This window comes from Protopterus annectens, chromosome 6.part1 (assembly GCF_019279795.1).
Source record: "Protopterus annectens isolate FY-2018-M chromosome 6.part1, PAN1.0, whole genome shotgun sequence".
Taxonomy (NCBI): domain Eukaryota; kingdom Metazoa; phylum Chordata; order Ceratodontiformes; family Protopteridae; genus Protopterus; species Protopterus annectens.
Window position 1 is genome coordinate 69,030,325 of NC_056738.1, and position 23,778 is coordinate 69,054,102.

Here is a 23,778-nt window from a genome sequence, read left to right on the forward strand (position 1 = left end):
AAAATGAGTGTTGATCAAATGAGTTTTAGATTAAATGAAGTACTGCTTTCTTTGTCAATTAAGTGAAATGGAAATGTAGTTAAATACAATAATATACAAATGTATGTGTGTGTGTGTGTGTGTGTGTGTGTGTGTGTGTGTGTGTGTGTGTGTGTGTGTGTGTGTATATATATATATATATATATATATATATATTTATATTTATACACACACACACACACAATGTATGTGTGTGTGTGTGTGTGTGTGTGTGTGTGTGTGTGTGTGTGTGTGTGTGTGTGTGTGTGTGTGGGTAAAGATCTATCATAAAGATACAGGCCCATCGTAACTGTCATTATCAGGCCCATAATCTGGCACTGACCATACCTGTAACAGTATATCCCTTGGGATTGCACTTTTGATTTGAGACACACAGGGTGTGGAGATGAGGTGAATTAAATGAAATTAAGTGTAAATAATAGTATTCAAAACTTACTTTGTGTTCAGCTTGGTAATCAAGTACTGAAAATGATGCAAAGTTTTACCTTTTTAGTTGGCTGCATATTTATAATAAGCAAGTGTGAAAACATTCAGCAGCTCTAATTTTCATGTAGCAGTGTAATGTTAGAAAAAATGTTATTCACCATTGTTTTGACATCACATGACTTATAAACATGTAATAAATATTAAAGTTATTTGCAAGGGTAGTGAGAATTAACTGACTAGCAGAAACGTAAACATGGTGGCTGGAGCCAGATATGCATAGTATAAATTAGATAAACTTAATAGGATTACACAAAACAGGTTATTTTGTGTGTACCATAAAAGAATGGCAACATTCATTTTTGGGAATAGGGTAAACAAAGATAAAATTATTTGGGCTACACCGATACCTTCAACAGCATTTCAGGGTCATCTCAGCAGCCAGAAATCCTAAAGAAAATTTTGTATTAAATCACTCATGCCTACACTACCTTTTTACCATATTTCCAATTGATACCCATATCTTCTTATGGCATCAAGACATTGTCTACGGCTGGTTTAACAAGTAACTTCCCACTTAATTATACATGGCATGTGAAAGAGTGAGGCAGGTGAAACAAAATGACACTCAGGATGTTTGTATGGGACACATTGGACACTGGTTGCCACTTGTTATGATTATGTATTTATTTACATTCATATTTTTATAAATATGCTGTGATAAATCATGGTGGAAGACAGAATATAGTGCATGAAGAATGCACTAAATTAGAGATGTTGCCAACTGTCTGTTAATTTTAAGCAGAAATGCATTGCTTTTGTTTTATCTTATTATTATTGTTACTAGAACCAAATGAGCTACAGGTCTTGCATGGTCTCAGCTAAAACCCTCAGTGATGGTAGAGAAAATGGTTATTAATATTTGCAATGAAAGTTGTACATCTTAAGAAATACAGAGATTTGTTTATATATGTAATTATGCAAATAGGTATAACTGCTTCACATTTCTGTAAATATCTATAAAAACAAGTACATGGAAAAGAACTGCTTGACATCACAGGAAACTTCAAATATAGACAATATAGTGCTGCTAATAAAAGTGCCTTTATTTAATTTCTAAGACACAGGAAGTTCTCTGTACATAATTAAAGGAAAATCGAAGTCTAATTTGTTTTGCATTAGAGTACATTCATGTAAATAATTTAAATTTATTCATTGTAAGCAAGCAATTCCTTTGCTAAAACGCACTGATTTTAACTTTTACTGTTAGTATTTATACTTCTTTGGTTTATGTTGTTTAACTTGATTTTTCAGGAAATATTAAAGAATGTAAGGCTGCATACATGCTGCTACAAGTGAAATATTCCTCAGCTGATATTTGTGAATGAGCTAAATACATGGAATGACTAAGATTTTCAGAGGGTACTGCTATGCAATGAATATTTCCTTAGCCTTCCTATGTGAAAACTTACATCAGTAGCTCCTTAAATGTGTAGTGTCAACAAGTATGCTCATTACACATCCATACCAAACCAAGCTTGTCATAAATATTACACTTTTACAGATTTAAAGAAAACAGTTTTACACACACACACACACACACACACACACACACACACACACACACACACACACACACACACACACACACTCGTTTCCATTTAGTGGTTAGCAAACAGACATACAACTATTATAGTGTATTCTCACTATTAATTCGCACATTCTCATATATAATTCCCCGGATTCAATAATGCCTACACAAAGTATACACTGTTTACATCTTTCTGAGTTAACAGACAACATAGACATAACGCACTTTCTTCCTCCTAATTTTAGTTTTCTTAGTGATTTTCTTGCAGCTTTAAATATTGACAGGGATTCATAAAGGTTACCATAAAGTGTAGATCACTTGTACACTTAATGTAATCTTTCTGACTGACTAGAAAGCACAAAAATGTGGCAGGGATGTTCTTGAATACGTATCGTGTACACTTAGTGTAGGCTTTATTGAATCTGGCCCAATGGGCATTTATTCACATCTATGAGTATATATACAGTTACATAGCGTTATGTCTATCTCATCACTGCACACTATATGCAGTTCTGATTCATCATTCTGCATTTTGGTCTGTTAGATGCTATCTTTCTTATTCCTGCTATTTAACTAATTCCATTTCCATTAAACATTTTGAAAATATGAAATGCATTGAAATGCGCTGACTTATGTCAGCAAGAGAGAAAGATATATATGCTCCTATCTCCATGCCCAACTGTGCAGTTTTCAGTGGCCATACCTTTGACTACATCATTCTTGGTCATACCGCATGAAGTCATTTGTCACCCAGCTCTTCTTCTCAGTTTGGACATGTCAATTGATGGCAGCCCTACTGGATAGTAAAAGGAAAGGACATCCATGCAGCAACAGGCAGAAAAAAATTATGAGATTGGTATTTCAGCAAATAAAAGCAAAGCAAATATTTTGCCATCTTGAATACCATTCTGTTCTAATCCACTGTTTAGATGCAAAGCTACTTCGGATGCCTTTGCGGTCTTCTAGACTCATGTTCCAATATTTCTGAGAGTTGACAGTGGGTAGGACGTCAGCATAGGTATGAAGTATTAGAATACACTACACCACAGACAGACACCTTACTTCTTCATAACTTTCCTTACATGTCCCAAGACCCAGTAAATCACATAACTATTATTTTTATTATGCCTCCTGTATTTTCTTCTTAAAGGTATACTACACAAATGAATACTGTTGCACGGGGCATAAGTAGTGATCTGGAAATGTGTAAATTTAAGCTGTGAATAAAGTGTACTAACAACATCTGGGTAGTAATCACTGTTCATCCTCGTACTCAAAAGCCCAACTCCTCTGCCAGCAGAATGGCACTGTGGATCCCATCAGCAGAAGGCCAATGACAGCCTTCAGAATCCTGTCAATATCAAGTATGCATATCCGAAAAATGTGGCAACACTATATGATCTCATCAAACTTGTATATGGTTTCAAAAATAGCAAGGCCTAGAGAATTATCTGGTGAACCATAAATCCATTTTTAAGTTCCTTTATTAGTATATATTTGAATCCATAAGTGTGCATATGCTGTTATACTTTACCAAATTGTAATTGATCTAATTATTGACCAACGGAAAGTAGTTGTGTAAAATCTTACCATAACGGTAGATGTCCTTTGACTTCACCGCTACAGTATTCACCACTTATGGGATTCCCTGCCATGGAAGTCTGACGTCCAGCCAGTCCACCATAGCTTACCATTACTTTAAGGTATGCTGAACATCACCCAAATGCTACAGCCAATCCTAAAGACCTAGGATGAAAGGAAACAACTGATCAGATTTTCTGATAACTTTAATCTTATCCAAATAAAATCTGAGTTGTCTATGCATGTCCAAAGTATGCAGCACCCTCTCCCCGTCAGATTGTGGAGAGGGAAAAAAGTAGGAAAATTAATAGACTGATTAAGTGACAACTCATTAACCACTAGTACGCAAGGACATCCTGTTCTCATGGATTATCAACAAAGGTGGACAAGGTATAAGGGCTTGCAACTCAGACACCCATGTGGCAGAAGAGCTAACAAAAGAACTGTCTTTCAAGAGCAATGTTGCAAGGAAGCTGAAACAGCAGGCTCAAAAGGAGCCTGAGTCAATTTCTCCAAAAAAAAATTAAGATCCCAAGTAGGAGGAACAGTCTTCTTGGGAGATCTAATATTAAAGACGTCTTTAACAAATTGCTTAGCCTCAAATCTAGAAGCTAAAGGGGGAGTTAAAGGCAGACAAGCAGAAAGAGATGTGGGCCTTAATAGAAGACTGGGCCAAACCAGCATTCAGCAACTCACAAAAATAAAAGAGAACCAAAGGAACATCCACAGTAAGTGAGTCTAAGTTATTAGAGAGACACCAAATAGAAAACTTCTTCCGCTTAGGTAAGTAGGATTTCCTAGTAGTAGGTTTCCTGGCCTCCTCCAGGACCTGTAGCATGTCCTCAGAAAAAAAGTGTCTGTGAGGAATCAAAACCCTATCACCCACAGTGCCAGTTGAAGCATGGACAAGTGGGGATGGATGAGAGCTCCCTTGTCTTGTGTGAGTAGATCCACCCTGTGCGGTAACCTGAGGATTGCCCTTGGCTAAATGCAGAAGTAGAGAGAACCAGTGCTGTTGCGACCAAAAGAGAGTCACCAACAAGATTTTGGGAGCATCCTGTTGAATCTTGAGCAGGACTTTCTGAATGAGAGAAAGGGGAGGGAATGCATAAAGAAACATCCCCTTCCATGAAAATGAAAGGGTATCCACCTTCCACACCAGAGGACCTGGGAACTCTGGCAAAAAAACAGAGGAAGCTGTCTGTTCAGAGGGGAGATAGAGAGATCTTCTTGAGCAGTAACCCACTGGTGAACAATGTCCAGAAACACATCCCTGTGAAGCACCCATTCATGAGATTGAGTGAAGGACCTGCTCAGTGTCTGCCACAACATTCATATCTGAAGGAATATAAACTGCCTAAAGAGTCACTTGATACTTGACAGCCAGATCCCATACCAGAAGTGCCAGCTAGCAAAGAAGGTAAGATCTTGTCGTCGTCGTTCCCCCCCCCCCGTTTGTTGATATACCACATAACTGTGATATTGTCTCTGAATACCTTGAGAGGCCCCAGGGAGAGAAAACAGGATGAAAGGCCTGAAGAGCCAGCATAGAAGCTCTCATCTCTTTGACGTTGATGTGCTCCTTCTGCTGACGAGCAGACCACACTCCCTGTACCTTCAGGGAGCCAAAAATTGCACTCCCCATCCCACATATGAAGCGTCTGTGACCAGATCCTGAGAGGGAGCAAGGGGATAAAATGGGAGGCCTGGATTCAGAGACAACTGCTGAATCCACCGTAGAAGCTCCTTCTTGAGACAAATAACAGGAACTGTAAAGTCTAGAGGATTGATGCGCATGTTGAAGCCACACCAACTTCACAGAAACCACTGAACTTCCTCATGTGGAGTTTGGCCAAAGGGAGCATTGGAATGGTGGAAGCCATGAAACCCAGAGCTCTCAGAAACTCCCTGGCTGTAATGGAGGCCAGGGGAAGAAAAGCTTGAAAATAAGAAAAGAGAGTCAAGGCCTTTGGAGGAGGCATGGATGCCAGCATTGGCACCATCTGAATCCTGCAACCCAGAAAGACATGATCCTGAGAAGGAGTTAGAGAAGACTGTTTGCAGTTTATCATAAACCCCAGGCTCTGAAGAAGAGAAATGGCAAAACAAAGATTTTACAAAAGGACCTCTGGAGAGGATGTCTAAATCAGCAGGTTGTCCAATTAAGGAAATATTTAGATCCCTTGAAGTCTGCAAAAAGCAATCACAGGAGTGAGGCATTTAACACCCTTGGGGCAGTAGGAAGGGCAAAGCACAGAACTGAAAATGCCAGGAAGCAACACAGAGATGCAAAAACTTCCTGAAAAGAGGATGGCTTGGAATATGGAGATAAGCATCCTTGAGATCCAGAGACACCAGAAAGGCCTGAGGGAGAAAGAGAGGAAAAAGAGTTTGAAGGAACAACATCCAAAAGGAAGGCACCTTCAGAAAAGTTTAGATGAAAGAGGTTTAGACTCATTCTCCAGGTACCCTCTTTTCTGGGCACTAGAAACATTCTTGAATAAAACCCCTTCCCTCTTTGGGACACACAGGCACCTCTTGAACAGTACCTTGAGACAAGAGATCTCAAAGAACCTCTGGGAAAAAGGAAGTTGTTCCCGAGGAGGCTGAGGAATGCCCATAAAAGAAGGATGAGATATCCACATCATGAAGTACTCCGACGAATGACTGACAGAACCCAAGAACCCTGGGTGATTCAAACCCAAATTGAAACAGAAAGGTGAAGAGAAAGAGGAATGTGCCTGGGAACAGGTGGATAGTCAGACAGCACCTGGTTTGTCAGGAAAAGAAGTCTTTTGAATTCCTGCAGTTTGAGTGGTAGTGGGAGGAGCCCGTTTACCACTCTTTTTACCTTTAGCAGGAGGATGAGATGGCTTACAAACAAAGGCTGGCTTAGAAGGGCAGTTTCTCTGAAATTTAGGCACAGAAGAAACAAACACACGTTTAAGCTCCTGTAAGGACTTCCCCTTGTCCTGAACAGACTTAAAACAGCCACTTCTCCAAACAAGTGTATTAACTAGAGAAGTATCTATCAACTTAGCCTTAATATCATCAGGTTAAGGTTGAAGCCTAAGCCAAGAATGCCTTCTCATTACTGAGCCAAAAGCAGCAGCCCTAGGAGAGGCATCTGCTGCATCATAACTACATTTGATAGCATGACTAAATACTTGACAGGAAGTCCCTAGCAAGGAAAGAGCAGAAGGTTTACTCCAAGTATGGAAGATCAGAAAAAAAGTTGACAGGCCTGAGAAAGCAGAGCCAAAACATACATAGATATGTTGATCTGATAATTATTTGCCCTAAAAGCTAGGGTAGCCAAAGCCTGTCCATGGTTCAGCTGTCCTTGTCAGAAAGCAATAACTTAGACGAAGGAAGCAATAGAGATGACTTCTCAGAGACTACAGACACCACAAAGGGGTCAACAGCAAGACATTTGAACAAAAAGAAACAATCCTCAGGCACCCTATAAAATCTATTAGGCTTCTTGGGAGCAGGGGGCAGAGAATCAGGTGCTTTAGACACATTGGAAGAACCATCCAGTAAAGCAGCCAAAACAGGAGGAATAGCTACAGGTTTAGGAGATTCCAGCTGCAATAACTCATAGTATCGCTTATGGATATCAGAGACCTGAGCACAATCCCACTTAAAAAATTCCTTCATCCTAGAGATTGTGTCCCCAAAGGAAATTTCCACAGAAGGAGTATCTGGACTATTAGATTCCTCCTCCTCTGACCCATAGTCTAAAGGAGAAGGAATCTGAGAAGAATAAGAAAGGGATTTCTTCATCAGAATTCAACTCTTCCTCAGAAGAATTCAATTCCCTTGACCTTTTAAATGGAGAAGAGGACCAAGGAGGAACAGGAACCAAAACCCCTCGAGGACAGCAAAGCATTAAATAGCCCTTGAGTAAAGGCCTGCCACTCACTTTGAGGATCCCTAAGAGCAGAAGAAATATGTTTAGTTTTCTGTTTCTTTTTAAGGGAATGTCCATCCTAGAAAACTGAGAAGGCTCGGACTCAGGATGGCATTCCACAACCATAGTAGGAACTTCTTCCGTAAGAAGAATCTGCGGAACCCCATTTGACCCCTTAGCAACAATCAACCGTGGTCCCCCCTAAATACCCGAAATGGACACCTGCAAAGCCTCGTCAGATGTGTTGCCCACCAGATCCTCACCGGTCTCCAACCCAGACTCAGCAATGAAATCCAACAACACAGCCAGGCGACCCTCCGGTTTGTAACAACCTCGGGAGGAACACCTGCAGAGGCTGGACAATGGAAGATTCCAGTCTTACCGTCTTCTTCCCTGACACTTGACCCTCAGGGCGGGACGTTCCTTACATTGTATCTTCAGCAACAAGCATAAGACACTGGTTCTCAAGCTACAATGAAAGGGAAGAAAGCCTACTATGAAGGGTTTTCGAGAAGAACGTCTGACAAATTGATCGTGGAGAAGTTCCTAGGCAAAAAAGGCACTTACAGTGGTGGTCTTTATGGAGAATGTGTCTCCTACACTGGCATTTACCTTCCTGGATGACATTAACCCCAAACAGTTTAAAAAAATTCAAGAACACAAATACAGTAAAAACAGAAGAAAATTGATGTAGGCAAACAGATCAATGGTCAGAAACAGTGTGTGGACTGGCAGCAAAGAAGTTCAGAAGATGGTACGCCTGAACGTCACCTTTAAGCCCCAAGCTACGCAAGGAGCGTATAGGTGACGTTCAGTGTACCTTAAAGCAACGGTAGGCTTTGTTAGACTGGCTGGACGCCGGGCTTCCACAGCAGGGGATCCCATAAGTGGCAAATAGTGCAGCGGTGAATGTAAACACATCATATAGTACACATATTATAGCACAGAAATGTTTGATTTTGCTCGAGAATTTTCTTTAAATACTGACAGAATATTATAATACACTTTTATCAGACCGTATTCAGACATATTATGCATTGCTGTAAAATATACATACTGCATTGTGAAACCTATGCTGCCCCCCCACCCCACAAAAAAAAAGGTACTCGCAGCTATGTCCTGTGTTGGGTATTATGCCCACTAATAGCTACATAAAACAGTATTCAGCCTACTCACGTGGTGGAGTTTTGTTGTGTCCTTTACGCCTGCCGTACTGAACTACTGGAGCAGACAGAGTTGCCATATTTTGACTGAGGGAAAACCAAGATTTACTGTTTTTTATAGCAACTTCAATACTAGATTCAACTAAGCATCAGACAACTCTCAGGGGCCGGTGTTTAAGTTGTGTGTTCTGTTGCCTAGCAACTTCACCGGAAGCTCTGTCAGCAGGCGATTCTTCAAGTAGTAGCTGTTGGCGAATACTGAAAAATCGGAGTTACGTCAGGTTATATGTATCCGGGCAGAGACAACGATAGAAGTTTGTAGATATATTTAGTAACAACTGTCATTCAATAATTAGAATAATAGTAAGCTACTTTTGTGGTCTTGTACCATTAGACTGAAAAAAATACACGAGGTGAGCAAAATTTGTAATTTTGCATGATTGGTGCTTGTTTTGTGCGCATCTCTGCTAAATCATATCTTGTTATGAGGAACGTTTGTCATTGTTGGTCTTAACATTTCCATGGATTAAGCTGTTCCAGACTGAAATTGACACGTTTATTGTTATTTTTTACATGATACTTGTAATGTTGGATCATATTAATTCATTAGAAGGCTATTTTATGAGTCCAAAAATACTTCTTAGTCATGCTGCGAAATTCCTAGTTGACGTTGTGAGACAGTGTTGGTCTTCTACATTGTGGGAAGTCGTGCTCCTCCTTTTAGTGAATGAAGGTAGTAGTAATTTGTTATCGTGACAACTGGGAATAAAGTTTGTAGAGCTAGTTCTTGGAAACTTAAAAGTAATTGACCGGGTTACGTTATTGGTTGCAGTTATTTCCGGCAAATGCGAAAGTAAATTTTAAAAGGGGAGGGAGCGTGGCGTTTGGAGAACGCGCGATAGTACTTTTAAGCACCATCATTAAGTTACGCTTACAATATAGGTAGGGTTACCACCTGTCCTTCTTTGGGCAGTTGTGTCCTGCATAAAAACCTTTAAAATTGCAAATGTCCTGAGATTTTTGGACAAAAAATTTTCCGAAGCTTTCTTTAATAGTTGCATAAAATAGTAATTTTGTATCTGAATCACCTAAATATTATGCAAAACACCATAAGCAACTCAAATACTACAAGAATGAGGTTTTATTTGGCAAAAAGTTAAGTTCTGTACTTTGCACTGGCAGTGAGTATGTTTCATTTTGAAAAATCTCATGGTTTTGCAAAAAATGTCCCACTTTGGGCATTTGAAAAGGTGGCAACTGTAGATATAGGCAAACGTACTTAACAGAAAAGAAAACAATGTACATTTTCCCCATTTATATACATTGTAATTCTTATATCTTTTATTAATTAGTTCAGCATTAAACAGCTAAATTCCTGCAACCTTTAAACCTCCACTTGGTCATGTTTTGGCATAGACCCCCCCCCCACGGTTGGTTTGTGCCGAAGAGGGCGTGATCTGAGTGACTGACCTGCCCCATGACCGTGATGTCGTATGGAAATAATGTATGATTGACATGCCATGCAGATTTGCAAGTGATATCCTGAATAATTGCTTGTTGATTAACATATGTGGAAATCATCCTTGTTAGTGTGAGCTGTGATTATTCTGAGACTGAATATACAGGTACTAGAGTTGCCATAATGGAAAGAAATATCAATTTTTCATGGATGAATTACTGTTCAAAGGATTAACAAAATGTCAGACAAACTCCATTTTCATTTCAGCCCATACCCACTGGCACCATTAAGAAACTGCTACAAAAACTAAAACCCTGCTCTACCTCAACTGAGAATCTCCCCCATACTATCTCAAACTGGCTGCTAACGGTCGCCTACCCAATCAGTATCATTATAAGTAGGTCTTTATCCGAATCAGAAGTACCGACCATATGTAAACGATCTCGCCTTACCCCATCCACAGAGGAGGCAACTCTTTTGATCCATCCAATTTCCGTCCTATATCCATCTTGTCATCCATATCCAAAATTTTCAAGAGAGGTATCCATCAGCAGGTAATGCAAATATCTATTGCAAAACAATCTTTTAACCAAAACCCAACTTGGCTTCCAACCTAGCCACAGCACAGCTACAGCCCTATTATCTTTTACAGACACCATGAACAAGGCCAGAGATGCAGGATACTATACAGCCTCAGTATTCCTTGATATCTTCAAGGCCTTTGACTGAGTGTCTCACCCCTTACTTTTGAACATACTGTCTAACTTAGGCTTCTCACATAACACAGTGATATGGTTTCAGAGCTACCTCAAGGATCGTAAACAAGCAGTGAAATGGTCCAATGAGCTTTCACCCTTTCTCCATAACCCTACTTGGAGTTCCCGAAGGCTCCATCCTAGGAACCCTACTCTTCTACATTTTCACAAACAACCTTCACACTGCCTCTCACCCTGGGACCCTCATTCAATACGCTGATAATTCCACCATACTTGGCACTGCTCAATCACTACCAGAACTACTTTCAAAAACTCAGCAGTCCTTTACTGCAGTCGAATCCTGGCTAAGAACTACCCAACTCTTTCTTAATCCAAACAAGTCAAAACTAGTACTCTTTCATTTCAAAAACACCTCTTCTGTCACTGATCATTTCAACATCCTTGCAGCTGATAACACTGTCATAGAAATGGTGCAGGAAACCAAACTTCTAGGTGTTATCATTGACAAACTTTCATTTGACCCCCATGTACAGCAAAATATAAAGAAAACACATCAAAAACTGGGAATGTTATATAGAAACAAACTTTTCTTTACTGCAGCAACCAAAACTACCCTTGCAAAAACATTTTTATTTCCCTGTCTTCTTTATGATTCCCCTATCTTAACTAACTTACAAAATTCTACCCTAAGCAAGTTGGAACAGTGTTACAACAAAGTTGCAAAGTTTGCCACCAACTCTAAATATCACACACACCACTGTAAGCCACTCCTAAAATTAAACTGGCTTGAACTCCCCAACCCACTTTCCTTTATTCCGCTATCCATCTTGCACAACCTTATTTTCAAGCCTACTTCCTGCCCTGCACTAGCCAATCTATTCGCACCTTACACACCAAGTCAATATCTTAGCTATCTCAAAACCCACAAGAAAACCTGGTCACTCTCTGTATTCATACTCTGTCTCTATACTTTGGAATTCACTACCTCTAGCAACCAGGTCTATGCCTGGCCTAACCAATTTCAAAGCCTGTTTAAAAAATCATCTCAAAAATACATGGCTGTACTCCTTCATAAAGCCTGCCTAATGTTCAGGTCTTCCTCTTCTGTCACATTTCAATCCCTCACAGACTGCCAGATCCTAATGCTCTTCTAACTCCTTCTCTGTTTCTGTACAATATCCTTAAGTTACTGCTCTGGCTTTATTGCTTCTAGTCTTCTTAACTCTCACTATCTATCTGCATCACTAACTTACTGGCTGCTATTTTCCTAACCGAAACTAACATCCTATTTTGCATATATTATAACAGTCAATTTCACACATTGCACTACCTACGTACTATTATTTTTTGGACACTATCTACATCATGTATGGTGAGAGTGACTATTATTGTCATGTTTTAACGGTATAGAATTGTCTAGATGTGTAGTAATATATTGCAACATCTTGTAGTAGTTTGTTCTTTCAACTTATTTTTGTATAGTATCTCTAATGTAATTTTTATTGTATTGGATTATACTGTATTTGTATTGTACTGTATGTGGAGCTTTTCTCTCTGAGCCTCTGCTGAAAGCAGGTTCTGTAGACCCAGTCAGACAACCCCAGTAAACAAATGTCAAATAAATAAATAAATAAGTTACTAAGCTAACGGCCACAGGGCCTTTTCAAGCCTAGCCAAGTTTAACCCGTGTTCCAAGGGTGTCTGGTTTAAACAGACACTAAAATCAGCACCTATTGCCCCGGTCCAAGAAGGACACAGGTGGGGAACCCGTGGGGTGAATTTCTGGTTACCCATCTAGTCATCCAAACGCGCTTAAATAGGGCCGACAAAGGACTTTATTTAACATGAACAGGAATCTTATTCTAAAGGTGGGGCAATCTCTATAAGACAAATCTGTCTCTCCAGCATATTCTTTGGATGTCACATACCAGGTTAAGGTCCTTTGAGTGAGTGACACATGTGCCATTTGACTTGCAAATGTGACACATTTCCATCAAAGCTGGGTCAGAGATTGCTGTGCATGCAAGGCACTGGTTGCCACTGAGCAGTCTGTATGACACAGAGTAAAGTGACAATGATTTCAGTCTGTCCACATAAGACAGATCTTGTAGACCTTGAATTTTGTTTGTTAGGATCCTTTGTGGTCTCTCCAATTGCAGCAAGTGTTTGGAAAGGAACATACCAAAGGGAGCATTGTACTCTATTATTGGCCTGATGAGGGAAGAATACAGGAGGGTTATAACCTCTTTTTTTTTTTCTGGAGGTAATGCCCTTACGTATGAGATGAGCAATATAAAATGCTGTTACCACTGTGGAAACATAGTGATCGAAATTAAGGTTGCTGTCAACCTGTATACCTAGATCTCTTGCCACTGACAGTGTGTTTAAGGTATCGTTATTGATGTGGTAGTTTGCAGGAACATCAGCCTTGCTGAAGGGGATGATAATGCATTTTTTTGCATTAAGTTTAAGACCATGACTTTGGCACCAGTCATTACTCTGCATAAGACCTTCTTGTAGGATGTTGACATTGCTAGTGGTTTCAGTGATCGCTCCCAGTTTGTAGTAGTCAGCCACAGTCCTTTAGTTTTAGCCTGTACTTTGGAGTAGTAGATTCCAAACAGTAGGGTCCCAGAACCAATCCCTGTGGAACACCACTGGTTATGGGAGTGCTGGAGGAGGTGGAGTCCTCTGTTTTGACCGTATGAGTTCAATCACTGAGAGTTTGCAACCCACCTGACTATATGGGCTGATACCCAGCTGGGTGAGTTTATCAATGATGCCTAAGTGGGGGATTGTGTCAAAAGGCCTTTGCTAAGTCTAGGTAGGCTGTATGCACATATTTGCCCTCATGAAGTCCACCAAGTTTAACAGGCATGATCTCCCCTTGACAAAGCCAAACTGGGTGGGGTAGAGCTTTTGGAGATTTATTATATCTTTGCTAATAAGGTCTGTTCATTCCATGGCATTGCAGATAAGGCTGGTCTAGCTAATGGATCTGTAGTTCCCAGGGTCCGTGGATGCACCTCCTTTGTGCAAAGGGATGATGGTAGCTGTTTTCCATTCCACTGGGACGAAGCCAGTGCTTAGGCTGTGATTGAAAAACGTGCTCAATGGTGGTGTTAATTCCTGTTTTAACCCATGTAGAACACAGCCCAGAATGTTGCCTGGTCCCACAGAGGCTGTGTTTTTGGCCTTGGAGAGGGCATTTAAGAACTGCTTCTCGGAGATACTAGGTGGGGGACAGGTGTTTTGGACACTTTGGGGTATATGTGGCAGGGACAGGGAAGTGAAGTTTTCACTGAACCTGTCAGCCAGCAGGTTGGCTATATCCACAGGTTCTCTATATGTAGTACCATTAAGTACGAGTTAAGCACAAATCTGGGCCTTACCCTTGAGGTTACAGATGTAACTAAAGAATGCCTTGTGGTTATCCTTAGTGAGAGAAGCTAAATTGGATTCATAGTTAACTTGGAGGATTTTACTAGGAGCCTTATTTGCTTGTTTAAGTTGAGGAGGGAGTGTTTCCAGTTTTGAGACCATTCCTTCCTGATCTTAGAAAGCAGTTTCTTTCTCCTGTTTTATAGCCTATTAATGGTAGTTGTCCACCAGCAGGTTTGTTTTTTTCTTTGAGATCTTGCTTTGGTTCTATCAGGTACAGCAGAGTCAATACGATTGTACAGGTGCTTGTATGAAGCATTGTTGTATAACTCCGCATAGGTGTCTGTTCCATCAGTGAGGGAAGGGGCTATGAAGCTATTTATGCCATCACATAAGAGGCTGTAATTGGCCTTTGAAAAGTTTTTTTAGTCTAGTTGTTACTAAGGGGCATTTAGCGAGACTGATTTGTGGTCATCTCTCACCAGAGATGACCACACACTGGGGCTGGTACAGCAGTCTCCCATGTTGATGAACACCAGGTCAGTATGTTTGAACCCCTTGTGGGTGTGTCAACCAGCTGGTCCAGGGCATTAGAGTTAAGTCCAGGAACCTTTGGGCAAGTGAGTTAGAACACGTATAATGTACCCAGTCTATGGATGGGTAATTAACGTCACCCAAAACCAGGGTGTTTGATTGTATCTTGATTGACTCAAGTAGATCCAACTAGGATCATAGGAGGTTACTAGGCTAATGGCCCTGGGGCCCTTGCAAGCCTAGCCAAGAGCTTATCACTGAGAAGAAACCTGAAGGCTGAGTGGATGTCCTGATTCATGGAGGGGGTCTTTTATAGCTGGCAATGACCTGAAGAGGGGTCTTGCCTAGAGTCAATTGCACCTGAAGAAATTCAAGGGATCGTGCTGTTTAACCAGTCTAGAGGTGTATTTACTTTTAATGATTATTGATACACCACCTCCTTTAGTTCTCATGCCTTCAGTTTGTGGTCTGAACGTGTGGAAGGAAATGTAACCTGGTATAGCTGGGGTGCTCGCCGCAGCCTTAAACCAGGTCTCATTGACTGCACAAATGTCACCATCTTCTAGGGTGAGGACTGTTTCCAGTCGGTGCAGTTTTTGGTTTAGATTGTTAGTGTTCAGCAGCATAACCTTGAGTTTGTTTTTGAGGGTACTTTTATGTTGGTAATTTTGTTCTTGTGACATTGCCTAAAAAAGGCACTATGGCAAGAGTAAGAGCCTTAGCCAGTAACCGAAATCCCAGGGGTGACAGATGAAGACCATCTCTGGCAAAGCCTCAAGGTCTGTCGACTGTCATCCCAGGCTAACAGATACTGGGTCTCCTTTAAATGACACCAGAAACTAAGCCAATTGTTGAAGTCAATCTTTTTTTGTTTGTATTGAGGTATCATAGGCGAAGGTAAAATGCTGCTTAAGGCTAGGGACATACCTGCCTGAGACACACAATCTGAGAGCTCAATCATGTTCTTTTTATTACAGATGCTGCTCATTTCATGTTTAAGAACCCCAGCCATGACACAGCAGCCAGAGTCGTGTTCTGCTGCAAGAACATTTTTGTTTATTTTTGCAAGGGGGGGGGGTGCTGAGCGCCCCCTTCACCCCCGTCTAAATTAAATATACCAACTCCGAGATCGCACTACAGTGAGTAAAAGTATGGATTTACCATTCTATGCTAGACCAGTTTCTATGCATGCATGCTTGCTTGAGGCACCTGTAATGGCTGCTATAGGCTGGCATTTTGTTTTGCTACTGTTTAGTGCAGTTCGCAGAGCTGAATTTTTTTTTCAACTGTGCTTGCAGTTTACAGATCCTGCTATACTTGTTATACTTCAAAGAAGTAACTGTTAGCTAAACAACACAACCCCCTCCCCTCCAACCCACACCTTCAACTAGTAATCTCCCCACTGCTTCTCTTTTTCTCCTGTACCTACCTCCAACATAAAAAAAAACTCTTAACTAAACTTAAGCCTACCAAATTAGCAGCAGACAACCTCCCAAGTGAATACCTACAAATCACAGCTGATGCTCTGACCTACCCAGTATCCATCTTGATTAACTGATCTCTGTCAGAAAGTTATGTTCCCACACTGTGGAAAGTATCGCATATAATTCCCCTCCACAAAGGCGGACCCTCCACAGAACTAACCAGTTACCGCCCCATAGCTATTCTCTCTCCACTCTCCAAAATACTAGAGAGATGCATACACTCTCAGGTCTTAGACTACCTCCTTACTAACAACCTCCTTTCCAATACTCAACATGGTTTCCGACCAAACCATAGCACCACCACTGCCTTACTCTCCTTTACTAACGCTATCCTTCAGCATAAAAACAATGGCTGTCTCTCCTCTGCTACTAGACCTATCTAAAGCATTTGACATGGTCCCACATAATCAGCTTATCTCTGTCCTCAATAACCTATCCTTCTCACAATCAGTCACCAACTGGTTTCAGAGTTGCCTGTCTGACCGCCAATAATCCGTTGTATGGCAGAATGACATATCTCCCCAACTGCCTGTCTCCATAGGGGTTCCCCAAGGATCCATCCTTGGACCCCTACTCTTCTCTGTTTTCACCAATAATCTAGCCTCTGCCACCAAACATGGCACACTCATACAATATGCAGATGACTCAACCATCATCTGCTCAGCCCAGTCCCTACCCAAACTGCAAAAAGTCACACAGGAAGCCTTTTCCTCTGTTGAAACTTGGTTATCCGATGCCCAATTAATACTCAACCCAAACAAAACTAAACTTCTCCTCTTCCAACCCACCAAACATACTCAAAACAACTCTCACCTTAACATCACAGCAAAAGACAACACCACTATATACCCAACTGAATACACCAAATTGCTAGGAGTGGAAATAGACAATAAACTAAAATTTGACATTCACATATCCATGACCATAAAAAAATCCACAAAAAACTAGGAGCGTTGTACAGAAATAAGCAACTTCTCACCAAAGCAGCAAAGATTTCAATAGCAAATTCCCACCTTATCTTCACCCTACTTTATGCCTCTCCAATATATACCAACCTAAGGCAATGCAATCTAAACAAGCTAGAGACCTGCTACAACAAAATTGCCAAATTCGCCACAGGGGCATCCTACCATAGTCACCACTATCTCTCACTTGCTGAACTGGGCTGGCTTGAACTCCCTCACCTCCTTATATGGTATCAACTATCACTCGCCCACAAACTAGTAAACCATCCACTAAATGTCCCACCCCTCCAGAATCTACTCCAACCCTATCGCACCACCAGACCACTAAGATCCAGCAACAAAAATCACTTGCAGATCACTAAAGCCAATAACTCTGCTGGTGAAGCACTATTCTCTTGCGCCATAGCCAAATTAGGGAACTCCCTCCCACCCACAATTACCTCCATACCATCATGCGCCCACTTCAAAACTTTACTAAAAGCACACCTAAAAACATGCTGGCTATGCCCTTGCAACTCCCACTCTAAATTCACCCACCCCATCCAACCACTACCTTTCTTTCCACTCCACTAACCACCTTGATTATAGCAAGCTCAGATGCTCATAAGCCTAGTACTTATTATACAGCAGGAACTTCTTATTGTAACATTTGTTAATGTCTGTTATGTACTTCACAGATAGATTCTAGTTGTCTACTGATGTACTATGTTCTTCATCTGTAAATATGTTGTAAGTAATTGCTATGTAAATTGTTAATCGCTATGTAATCCAATGTAACTACTGTCTGTCTGTTTTAACTGTGGAGCTTTTCTCCCTGGGCCTCTGCTGAAAATGGACCTACGTCCAGTTGGACACTCCCGGTCAACAAATATAAATAAACTGTTCGCAGATGAATTAATCTCCTCTTTAATAATGATGGTGCTACATATCTATCAGCCGGTCAGTACTGGGTTTAAGGTTACTACAACTTGTGCACATTTTCCTTTTCCTTCCAATTCTTTTTGGAACTTATTTTCTTATAGTAGGACATGCACCTTGCATCATTATTAAAGAGAAGATTATTTAATCCCAACAATTGTTATTTCTTGGTATGATAACAAGTTTGCGGGATCTGTATGCTGCATGCTCAGAATGCTGGCAGAATATTCATGCGGATGAAGAAGACATGAGTGTTCATCCATTTTCATACACACCACCTGGTGCGTGGACAGGGTTTGGGCGGACCTTGCTACTGCACATCCGGGGGGATTACTGCAGTAAAACATTACCCCTCACTTATCTCCTGAACATTGTTTTTCATATATTGTTTTTACACTTTCCATTTATTTCCCTGTAATTTTCTCCTTCCCTTTTCTAGAGATCCCTCTTCCAGTATTCTTTTATAATATTCAATACTTCAGATACAGTTGGTTTAGATTTTGATTTCCACTTCTATAATTACTTTGTTAGCAAGCAACAGAATTAAGTTTAATAAGGCCTTACGATGTCTAGACAATTCAGATCCTGGGTCTCGGCTCAAAGGAAAAAAAATGTTCTTGGTCATAGCCATTTGCTCATCCAATAGTTCTGACAGAGTACTCTCTTGGAGAATTTTTAAAATTTCGAACTCTCTACACTCTAAAAACACATGTTCCTAATTACCTCTTTCTTCTGCGTCATACCTCCCAGCTTTTGCTGGCCTACCCGAGGAAGGATTCTGTGAAGTCTGCTTTGGGTATTAAAATACTTATGCAAACACTTACATGCAAAGATTGTAAACCATCTGTACTATTGCTTACTTAAAAAGCCAATGTTTCTCGAAGGAATAATGATGCCATGTATGCAAATAGGGCATTGAGAGCCTGGCATTTATAAGCTTCTTCTGTGGATAAGGGACATGGATGCCAGGCCCAGTGTAAATTTCCTATTCCCCATCCACTGGTCTAGGTTGCACTTAATTTAGAAAATAGATGAATTTGGCTTTACGTGGATGGGAAGCCTGTTCCGTAGAAGGGGCAGTGGTTAATGTTGTCACCTCACAACATGAGGTTCTCTAGTTCGATTCTCAGCTGGGGTGCCTTCTGTGCTGAGTCTGCATGTCCACCCTGCATTCGTGTGGGTTTCCTCCGAGTGCTCTGGTTTCCTCCCACATTCTGAAGACCTGCGTCTGGAGTGTTTCTCCCTGGGCCTCTGCTGAAAATGGGCTCTGTTGCAGTTGGACTTTCCTAGTAAACAAATGCTAAATAAATATCTATCTGCAGCATGGTCTGTTTAAATTACAGACAAATGAGGTCCTTGGACCTTGTATTCCTAGTACTGTTTGACTTATGAGTTTGCAGGGCATCCAGAATTGGTCTATATTCCTCCTCACTTCAGTGGTTTTCTAGCTACCTAGCTGAGAGCCAGCAAGTAGTAAAATGGCAGGGCTCTATCTCCCCTTATCACATCACCCCCACGGGTGTGCCTCAAGGATCTATTCTTGGCTCATTACTGTTTAATGTCTTCATCAATACCTTACATGCAGGCACTCTAATCCAATATGTAGATGACTCTACTATCACCTGCATATCAGACACATTAACTCACCCTCGACATGTAACACAACAAGCTTTCTCTTCCATAGAAACATGGCTGTCCAATGCTGAATTCCTACTGAACCTACAAAAAAACACAGCTCCTTCTCTTCACCCACAAACCGCATAGCTCCAACAAAACAATCTAAGTTTGACCTACACATACAAAGTGGTATAAAAGGAAACACCAAAAACTAGGCATACAAACTTCTCACAGCAGCTACCAAAATTACCCTGGCCAAAACCCATCTCTTTCCCTTACTGTTATATGGTGCCCCAATTCTAACTAACTTACAAACCTCCTTAAGGAAAAAAACTAGAAAGCTGCTATAACAATAAACACAACCCCTCTGACTCATCACTGTAAAGCCCCTCCACCTGCAATACGTACAACCTACTACACAGTGTACAAAATCATCCACAACCCACTAGCCTGTTCTGCTCTTAGCCCATTAGTCAACTTTTATATCCCAACTAAACATCTCAGATCTGAAGACAAACATCTCCTCACAACTTATAAACTTAACAAAACCCCAGGCCTAAGCCTTCACTCGTGCTGTGTGGCAAAACTATGGAACTCCCTTCCTTTAACTATCAGAACTGCTATTAGCCTGCACAACTTCAAAACCTCTACAAAAAAAATACTTCAACAAAGCTTGCCTTTGCTTCTGTATGAGCTCAGACTGAGGTACTCTTATTCCTTTTTCTACCTCTACTCTCTTTCTACCCACTACTAGCTTACTCTACCCTCCCTTCTTCCACACATACTCTCCTGAGGTTAGTTATACCCTTTCTACATCTATTCCTACTATCCCTTCTATCACACCCTACCCTGTACTCGTACTGTCCTACGCCTTCAGAAGTATAATCTGTTACCATATTTCATGACTTCTAGAAAATTAATAATTATTTTGATAATCCTCTATTATGTAAATAATGCTGCATCTTCCTATTATCAGGCTTTCCATATAATTTATGCTTGAACACTGTGACTTTATTTAATGTCTGTTGAGTTTTTATTCTGACAAAGTAATGTGTAGTTTTTCAAATTTTGTGCTTTTGTGCTTGAATGTTATGACTTTATTATGTCATGTCTAGTTTTTTATTATGTTAACCATATGTACCTGGAGCTTTTCTCTCTGGGCCTCTACTAAAAATGGGTTCCTCGTGACCTAGTTAGACTTTCCCGGTAAACAAATGCTAAATAAATAAGTGTGGGGTTTGCAGATGCCTTGTAAGCCAGGTATAGATTACCGCTCAGCAATCTATAGGAGATGGAGTAGAGAGAAAGGGCTTTAAGGCACTCAGTGCAAGGCAGGTTTGTTAACACTTTGTATCCTTTTTGTAAGGAACCTGTGAGGTCGTGCTAGTTGCTACATATGCCTGGTCAGGTACATACCAAAGGGTATATTGTACTCTAAGATTGATCTGATAAGGATAGAGTCCAGTGGGATAATGACCTCTTTGGACATAAATGCCTTGCCCCTACTTACAAGTTGTGCAGCATAAAGGGATTTCCTCACCACTGTTGCCACCTGAGGGTTGATGGTAAGGCTACTGTCTGTGTGCATACCCAGATCCCTGACCACTGGGTCGACTCTTAGGGGAGCTATACAGCTTGGGAGCAGTATGTATGCCCTCCCATTATTCCCTTGTAAATTGCTTTTCCACTCTCTCTTCACAATCTTTTCTAACCACAATTGATTGATTCTTTTAGCTACCATACAGTGTTTTACTTGTAGCTACCATACAATGTTTTATATGCCCTACTAATTATCCCTTTTTAACAACAGTTTCTGTGCTAGATTCAATTAAAAACATCAAAAGAGCAGGTCTTTCACTTAAGATTCCCCTATCCCTTTCTGTTTTTCTGTACTCTTGATAGCAATCTCTGGAAGGGAAGGCAGTCTCTATCCTGCACTCCAAACATCTTCTTGGCCTCACCCCACTCTATTACCTTTCCCTCTCTAGTTATTTGCACCCACTATCTTGGTTCCTTTGCCAGGTGTCTCCAGTAAATTCTAGCCCCCCTCTTGCCTATTTTCGGTACTCCTATTTGAAGTCATGTCTGTTGGCAAAATCTCCTTTCACTATTCACATGTTGACTTGTTATTAGAATATGTTTTTACTTAATGAATATAAGATTCTGTATGGTGGTTGTTATTTTCCTTAAGGATCTGCATCCAAAATCCCACTCTGTTTATTTCTAATATCCCCCGACTTCATCATTATCCCTTTCCATTTTGATAACCTTCTGCTTATGTTATGTATATGTGCCTTAACTGTGTAGCTGTAATGTATCCCATCAAATCAGATAATCCTAAACCACCTTGTTCTATTGAAGGAATTAATTTAACCCACTAAACTCTTGCCCTCTTCTGCTCTTGGATAGATTCCTTCAAGTCTTTACTAATTATTGTCCACAACTTCTTCTCTGTTTGATAAAAATATGCCTGACCTGCTTATAAAACTAAGGGGACTAAAAGCATTTTCCCTGCTTGTATCTTGCTATGTATATCCTTGAATAGCAACTTCAGTTTTTCAGTCTTTCTGATATCTTTTGTTTAGTCTCGTCTCACATATCCTTAGCTGCCATAACAGAAGTCTTTTTAATCCATACTCCTAAATAAGTCATCTGATCATGTCCTCATAAATATGGGTATTGCTGAACCAATTCGTGTGTAGGTACATAATTTACATTTATAGCCTTTGTTTTATCTTCATTAATTTTATATCATGAAAAAGAGTTGAAACTTCCAAAAAGTATTCCAGAACACTGAGATGTCCTTTCCGCATTTATCAAGTACAAAATAATATCATTTGCAAATAAAGCTAGTGTTCATTGATTACATACCAATTAAATCCTTGTATTAATGAGTACCTTATTTTCTTTGCTAATGGCTCTAAATATAAAGCAAATAAAGGGGAAAGAAAACATTCCTGCCTGGTTCCTCTGTTCAGAACAAAAGAGGAACCCTCCCACTTCAGTTCTTGCCTGTGATCCTTCATATATCCTCCTAATTAACCTTATTATTGTATCAGGTAATTCAAATGTTTCCATTCCCCTACTCATAAAGTCCCAGCTTACTGGGTCAGATGCTTTCTTGCATCAAGACCCACCAACAAATGCAGTAGTTTCTTACATTCTGTTCCATCTGGATCATCATTGTTCTATTAATGTTTTCAAATTTTCATTGATCCATATCTATCAATTGTGGCAGCACTTTTGCCTTTCTTAACGCGACTGCAGACATAAACGCTTTATAATTATTGTTTAAGATTGAAATGGGGCTATTTGAAGGTGGATCTGATGGGTCTTTACACCACCACGGCTTTTTTCCAAGATGCTGGTGCTTCCCCCTCCTTTTAAAATACTGTTAAACAAAATCTTCCAGAGCTTTATCACTTTCCTCTCTCCTACCTTCTAAACTTCCTCAGGAATTCCATTTGTTCTTGGAGACTTTCCTGAAAATTGATTGATTGTACATCTCTATTTTTATCTTATCCTCTCCTATCTTATCTGTTAGTTGTTGAGTCTCATCTTCCTTTAACTGTGGCATAATTAAATCTTCTATAAATATTTCCATTTATGTTTTTTCTTGGTCATGGTGATGCAGAGGTTAATGTTGTTGCCTCACAGCAAGAGGTTCTCCAGTCTGATTCTTGTCTGAAGCTTCTTCTGTGCGGGGAGCGCATGTCCTTTCTGTGGTCAAGTGAGTTTTAAAGACATGCAGGTAGATGCATGTATGTGTGCCTTCAGTGAAGTTTGGGCGCCGGGCTGGCAACTTGACACAGTAAAAACTCCACTGCCAATCAATCTGCGGACTGGTAATCTGGGAAAAGCTGAAAGACATTGCTTTTGCTTGATTTCCACATTCTTCTGCTTTATATGGATTTTCATAATATTTCTGAAATCTCTCTAAAACCTCTGCAGGATCTCTGGTTATTTATCCTGTTATAGGCTCTCTACGTTTGGC

General features: G+C 40.4%; 2 protein-coding genes across 3 annotated transcripts in view; one reads left to right on the plus strand and one right to left on the minus strand.

The window, feature by feature from the left end:
• CFAP210 (cilia and flagella associated protein 210) overlaps positions 1-8,825 on the minus strand; it is a 570,861-nt gene extending 562,036 nt beyond the window's left edge. Inside the window, exon 1 of one of the 2 annotated variants that reach the window (XM_044075493.1) lies at positions 8,724-8,825. In XM_044075493.1, coding sequence (XP_043931428.1) covers positions 8,724-8,790 — 67 coding nt within the window. In that variant the 5' untranslated portion in view covers positions 8,791-8,825. The remainder of the gene's footprint in view (positions 1-8,723) is intronic. The other variant, XM_044075494.1, reaches the window with a different exon arrangement.
• A 187-nt stretch (positions 8,826-9,012) lies between these two features.
• Positions 9,013-23,778, plus strand: part of PHOSPHO2 (phosphatase, orphan 2) — a 136,184-nt gene continuing 121,418 nt past the window's right edge. Inside the window, exon 1 of the mRNA XM_044075495.1 lies at positions 9,013-9,123. The gene's annotated coding sequence lies outside the window, so the exon portion shown is untranslated. The remainder of the gene's footprint in view (positions 9,124-23,778) is intronic.